Source organism: Galeopterus variegatus, unplaced genomic scaffold (genome assembly GCF_000696425.1).
Source record: "Galeopterus variegatus unplaced genomic scaffold, G_variegatus-3.0.2 Scaffold18, whole genome shotgun sequence".
Lineage (NCBI taxonomy): Eukaryota > Metazoa > Chordata > Mammalia > Dermoptera > Cynocephalidae > Galeopterus > Galeopterus variegatus.
This window is the reverse complement of record NW_007726129.1, coordinates 558,946-566,101: the sequence shown is the minus strand read 5'-3', so window position 1 is coordinate 566,101 and position 7,156 is coordinate 558,946. Positions and strand designations below refer to the sequence as shown.

The following is a 7,156-nucleotide window of genomic DNA, read 5'->3' as shown; positions in this document are numbered from 1 at the left end:
TGGGAGTCAGTTTGTCTTTTTCAATTTTCAGAACTTGGCTAACATTAAAGAATGGTGCATCAAGAAGGAGTGATTAACTGCTAAACTCTTCACAGCCGGGTGAGTTAACAATAGCTACCATTTATTGAATGCTTACTACTTGAAAGACCTTGTGTTGAATGTTTGGAGTCCACCATTTCATTTAATCCTTACAATTCCTGGTTTGAGGTGCTGTGGTAGCTCTTGTCTTCATCTGCCCAGTGTTCCCCCACTCTTGCTCTTGTAACAATCCCTGCTGTACTGATCACAGGGACACAAGTCAGGATGTCTCCAGGGCTCAGTGCTGTTTCTGGGGGCAGGCATGTGACCTAGTTCAGCCAGTCAGAGTCCTTTGCCAGAATTTTATCAAAGTAGAGCTGGCAGGGAAATTTTTCTTTAGTTGGGGGTTACTAGACTGCAAAGGTGAAGGCCTAGCACTTCCTGCAGCTTAATTTCTGACCAGAGATGGGAAGTCTATTGGTGAAGAGGATGTGGCTGACATGATGGTATTCTCGTTTCTATTCCCTGGGGTCCTTAGACCTGGCTCAATTTCTTTTCTTTTTCTTTCTTTTTTTTTTTTTTTTTTTCCTTAAAAGATGACCAGTAAGGGGATCTTAACCCTTGACTTGGTGTTGTCAGCACCATGCTCTCCCAAGTGAGCTAACTGTAGCAGTGCGCCACCGGGCTGGCCTTTCCACGAACTTTTTGAAGAACCCTTGTGTATCATTTACATTTGTTCATCTGTAGATGAAAACTGGTATCATATTAAAATGAAAAAAAAAAACTTTTAAATGTTTTCCATGTTGCTACATAGGCTCTTGATCTGTTTAACAAGTCTGTTACTGTTGAGACAGTGTTTGGATTGTTTGGGTACTGGTTTTTATATTAATAACATCGAATACTTCTACCTTTTTTAGCACCCCACCTTTTTTTTCCTATTGAATTTTTTTTCTTCAAATATCCAGAATGAAATAACAATAAATTATCCAAAATGGGATTACTGGGTCAGCATGTTTAGGGTAATATAACTAGCTGGTGTAAGACTCACACAAGAATAAACTTGATACAACAATGCAGGAATAATAGTCTCACATTGCAAAAGGGAGCCAGAAGAAAACCAGTCCCCCACTCCTGCTTCCTGATGCCTGGTGTCTCTCACTCTTGCCTCCTGATGTCTGAGGAATGCCCCAGGGTAGGCATATCTGTGGGAGCATCTAGCACACTTCTGTAGAAGATAAGAAAATTTTCTGCACTTGTTAGGCACATTGATGGTGGTGACGCTCAGTTCTTTATAGCTGCAATGGGCTTTTATAAATACAGTAGTCCCCCCTTATCTGCTGGGGTGACATTCCAAGACTCTCAGTGGATTCCTGAAACCTCGGATAGTACCAAACCGTATATACACTATGTGAATTTCTTTTTCCTTCTTCACAATTTCGCAGACAAGATTCATTCTTACTGTAGATCTTAGCAACTTTAGCATACGAGTTTTTTTCTTAAATTAAGAACGTTAACCTTTTCACATAAAGGAAGCACTTTACAGCTTCTTTGGCATATCTGCATTGCCGGCGTCACTACTCTTGTGCTTTGGGGCCATTATGAAGTAAAATAAGGGTGACTTGAATACAAGCACCGCAATACTGCAACAGTCAAATGTGATCACCAAGATGGCTACTAAGTGATGAATGGTTGGGGAGCTTCTACAGTGTGAATCCAAGGTAGGAAGAAGCCAGGCTGCCTGAGATTTCATCACACTGCTCAAAATGACACTCAATCAAAAACCTATGAATTGTTTATTTCTGGAATTTTCCATTTAATATTTTCGGACCACAGTTGACAGTAGGTAACAAACTGAAACTGAGGATAAGGGGTGACTACTGTACTAAGCTGGTTAATTCCTACTCATCTGTTACATTACAAATGTCACTTCAGGAGAGGTTTTGCTGACTCTCCTACTTTAGATTGGTCTCCCTCTTTTAAATTTTCATAGGTTACTGTTAATTTCCTTCATGTTACTACAATTTGTATTTGTGATTCTTTGGTTTTCTTTTTCTCAGACTAGGTTGTGAGTTCCAGGAAGGCAGGGTCCACATCTATTTTCCTAACTCTTTTTGTTCCCCTGCTTATCACAATGCCAGGCCTATAGTAGGTACTTAATATAGTCTTGTTAAGTGAGCAATTGAGTGGAGATTTCTTAATAGACAAAGAAGACTGGCTCAGAAATGAAAAGGTGCTCAATCTTGAAATCAGAATTTTGCAGAATCACACATTGTAGTACTATTTTCTACCAATTAGGCTGGCAAAAATTTGGAAATCTGGCAGGGGGATAATGGACTTTCATACACTGCTGGTGAGGGGGGTATATTGGTATAATCATTTGGGGAAATAAATTGACAATATCCAGTAAAATTGCAGCTAAGCAATTGAGCTCAGCATTTCCATTTGTAGGTAGATATATACCGTGGACTAGAAATTTTCCTGTGTGAGCACAAGGAGACATGCACAAGGATGGTCATTACAGCTATGTTTGAAAGAGCGAAAATATGGACAGAGAACTACAAGTGAATAGGTTAACAAACTGTGAAGTATTCGTATAATTTAATACAATATAGTATTTAAATGAAGGAACCAGAGCATCTGGCAAAAACAAAAGCAAAAAAATGTAGCTCTACCTATTCCACTCCTGTACCCAAGCAGCTTAATGTGGCTGGAGAAAAACAACCATGATGACTAGTCCCAATTTCCTTTCTGCTAACCTCCAGCATTTTTTTCCCCTAGTCCAGTCATTAGCCCACTCTTCTAAGGTGCTATTTTCTCTCTTCTCAAACCTTTAGCACTTTGCCCCACTTTGCCTCACTCAGTTGGTGACCTTGTTTCATTGTTAATTGGAAAAATAAAAGCAACCAGAAGGTAACTCCTCACCTATGTGTTTCTTGTCCTTTCACTCTTCCTTCCTGTTGCTATGGTTGACACTGTTATCTAAGACCAATTCCTTCTCTGGTGTATTAGATCCCATCTTTATTTTTTAAAAGATGACCAGTAAGGGGATCTTAACCCTTCACTTGGGGTTGTCAGAACCACGCTGTCCCAAATGAGCTAACCAGCCATCCCTATATAGGGATCCGAACCCGTGACCTTGGTGTTATCAGCACCACACTCTCCCAAGTGAGCCAAGGGCTGGCTCTAGATCCCATCTTTAAACTAGGACGTTATTCCTACAATTGATCTCTCTCCTGCATCTTTTTTTGTTTTTCCTTATCTACTGCATTTTCCCCATCAGCATAATAACATATAATTTTTCTCTTCTACAATATGTATATTTTATACCCCCCTCCACCACCTACCTACCACTCCATTTCTTGCTTCACCTCATAGCTAGATTCCTCCTTAGAGCTGTGGAACACTAATTTGTGCCCAGTTCCTTTTCTTCTGTTCTGTCTTGCACCCACTCCAATCAGGTCTTTGTTTCTGCTCTTGTCGATGGACTCCACGTGGCTAAGTCCAGTGGTTGTTTTTCAGTCCTTTTACTTGACTTTTCAATAATAGTTGATACAGTCGATCACTTCCTCACCCTTGAAACTTTTTTTTCACTCTGTTTCCTGGTTACACTTACCTGGATTTCCTTACCCTTTATTGACAGCTATTTCTCCCAAATTCTTTATCTTTCCTTGCTCTAGACATGGGCATTACTGTAGGGCTCAGTCTTTGCACCTTTTTCTTTTTCTACAGTCACCCTGTTGGACTCTCATCCTGCCTCATGGCTTTAAATATCTGTTGACAGCTTCAAAATGTGTATCTCCAGCCCAGGATTCATACTCATATAAGCAACTACCTATTCAACATCTCCACTTGGATGTTTAACAGATGTCTCATTTAATGCTTTATGTCCAAAGATGAACTCATGCTCTCCCCCTCCCAGCCCTATCATAAGCATGTTCCTTCCTCAGTCTTCTTATTTGATAAAAGGCAACCCATCCTGCTTGTTGCTGAGGCCCCACGTTGGGGAACCACTTTTGACTGCTTTTTCTCATACCCCATATCCAAGCTCCAATAAGTCCTGTCTGCTAACTTTCAGGATATAAGAGGATGACCATTTCTTTTTGCTTCTGCTGCTACCACCCTAGCCCACGTCACCAGCACCATCTCTGGCCCACATTTTTTTAATAGCCCCCTAATTGATTTCCCTCCTTTCAGCCTTGCCTTCCTATGTTTGTAGTTCAGCAGCCAAAGTTATCTAATAGCTCTCCATTTCACTCAATAAAAGCTAATGTAAAGCCTCATCTAGTACTGGCACCACCTGACACCTCACATTATCTGTCACCACTCCTCTTCCTTCCTGATGGCTCTGCTCCAAGCCCACTGGCCTCCCTCAGTTACTTAAACTCACCCATCATGCCTCCACATCAGAGCCTTTACATTTGCTCTTCCCTATTCCCTTCAGATTTTTGCTCAACTATTTTCTTACCAAAGAGCCCCTCCTTGATTATCCTATCAAGACAGCAGACTCTCCCTCCATGGCACAGCCCAGGCCCCTTCCCAGCTTTATTTTTTCCATAATACCTACCACCACCCGACGTGATAAATATTTTTCCTATTATATGTCCTTCTCTAGAAGGTAAGCTCCATGGGAGGAGTGATTTGGCAGGGTGAGGGTGGGGGTGTAGCAAATTTATTGAAGCATAACATACACACAGAAAAGTACACAAATAGGGCTGGCCAGTTAGCACAGTGGGTTAGAGTGCAGTGTTATAACACCAAGAACAAGGGTCCGGATCTCTGCACCAGCCAGCTATAGTAAATAAATAAATGTAATTAAAAGTACAAAACTAAAGTGCACAGGTAGCAAATGAGCAGCTTGATGATTGAGGGCAGCAAATTTTGTATCTTCTGTTTAGTGTTTTGTCCCCAGACAGGGAATGTTTATATATTTAATGAATGTTTCTGAACTGAATTTACATGTGTTAGCAAGATTGAAAACAGCTGGAAATAAAGTTGCAGAGGGATGCGTATGGGGTAATATAACTTTAAAAAATCCATAATATATTTTTATTGACACATATAAAGTACAAGTAGAAAAGTATTAAAATATCAGCTTCAGGGGGAGTTTCCATGGGAGGCAGAGGGGAGCAGGATGGGAAGGAATAAAAGAAGGCTTAAACAGTCACATTTTATTTCTTAAAAAAGCAAATATGGCAAAATGTTAACATTTGCTAAAAGAAGGTAGTGAATGGGTATTTGCCGTATGTGCCTCTCTGAATTTATTCTCCTTTAAAGTCTGCCTCGTGCCTTTTGCTCTTATCTGATGATCCCTCCTCCCACAAAGCCACCTGCTTGGTTCCCCTCGGCATGAGCCACCTGACCTGTACACACAGCACACCTATACCTGAAGGATTTAGGAGAAGGCATAATGGGCATTCATGCTCCCTAGGGTAAAGAACTGGTTCAAGCCCAAGAAAGAAGGGAGGGTCTTGGCACTGTTGGGATTAAATAAAGCATTCCAACCCCACGTAAATGCCATTTGAGGGACCAATTAAAAAGAAAGGGAGGGAAGGGGAACAGAGGGCCTCCTGCAGATAAGGAACATAAATTACAGAACATTAAGAGATTATCTGAAGGAGTTGGTGGAAGATTACTAATTTTTGCTAAAAAACTTCAGTGAAACCCCTGTAATTTTGGAAAAACAACTTTTTTTTGACAAACATATTTTAATGGATTAAAGAAGCTGAGAAATTTGGACCTGAACCAGAAATGGTATTTTACTGTGCTGTGAACAGATAACTATTAGTTGTGATAATGGGGTTTTTGTTTTACTGTATGCATTAAGAATATAGCAATTAACAATTGCTCTTTATTTTTAATGTTCATTTTCCAAAGTTAGACTTGTCACAACATTTTGACAGAGACTTTTCTGTTGCCTTGGAGTTGCTGATAAAGCCCCAAAGGTGAAATCATTCTAAAAGGGTGTCACAAGGACTCGGCACAGTGTCCCTAAGAACTCACTAGGAGGTGTGAGATTCACATAACCACACCAGCCACTGGATCCTCGGCCCCTACAGACATGACCATGTAACAAGGTTCTGCTCCAGAGGACAGTGCCTCGTGCTCCTTGGGTGAGGCCTCCACCTCTCCCCTATAGAGCTGGAGGGACTCAGGCACCGAGAATGAGGAGATATTAGGGGCATCTGAAAGCACAGGAGCTTGGCATCTCCATCTCCAGCAAAACCACAGGCCCACTTCAGAGCTGCCACCAGGAGTTCTTGGGCGAGCTTGACATGTATCCCCTGAAGTATGTGTATGTGGGGGTGAAGGATAGCGAGGGATTCAACAGACACTGGTGCCCACAACTGTGGAGATTGCTGAAGGGAGGGGGTTGCTGCTGTAGCAGCCCCTAGCAACAGAGTGTAAAGCTGTCTCGCATTTGTGTAGTGCCTGGGAAGAAATAAGTATAGGACCAGCCCATCTGTTTGCTGCCAGAGATCACAAGACGGAGTTTCAGTGGCTCCTAAATAGGTGCCCGTGTAACTGATCGTACAAACCGGGACCCTTGAGAACGAAGGGGGAGCTAAACAGACGGAAAGCTTAGACTGTGCTCGAAAACCCAAACATATGTTCACCTTGGGCCTGGAGTTCCCCCGAAGGAGCGAGAAGGACGGGTGGGCAGGAGACATAGGGCTGTGTCCCGGTGGTTGCCCAGCCATACTAGGGAATAACTCACCTGGAGAGGTGTTACAGGCGAGGACTACATGGAGCCAAAAGGAAGAGTAGGCCGCCCTGCTGTGAATCAACACAGGGGTCTGGGGTGAAGCTGAACGCAGGGGCACCGTCCGGGCAGGCCACGGGCGTCAGGCCAAACAGGACTACGTAGCCAGACGGGGAGCCAGAGCGCTCTGCTCGGCCTCACTGCCAACACCGCCTTCTCTTCTCTCGGCCGACTCACCGTCAAGGGGCAGTGCGGGTCGGGGCCCAGCATGTGGGGATCTAAGAATTAGGTAGGCGTTCGGCGTTTGAAAATTGCTTGCCTAAGCTTTAATTACCGAACGTAAGCAGGAAAATGTTTTTGCTCAGTTAAGAGATCCTGACGGGAGTGGGGTGGGGTTTTTTTTGACGGGGGGGGGGGGGGGGGGAGGGGGCTTTTTGG

General features: G+C 42.9%; 1 protein-coding gene across 1 annotated transcript in view; it reads left to right on the top strand.

The window, feature by feature from the left end:
- Nucleotides 1–6,624: 6,624 nt before the first annotated feature.
- The window catches only part of CDH3 (cadherin 3, type 1, P-cadherin (placental)), a 100,083-nt gene continuing 99,551 nt past the window's right edge, over nt 6,625–7,156 (top strand). Inside the window, exon 1 of the mRNA XM_008567750.1 lies at nt 6,625–6,671. Coding sequence (XP_008565972.1) covers nt 6,625–6,671 — 47 coding nt within the window. The remainder of the gene's footprint in view (nt 6,672–7,156) is intronic.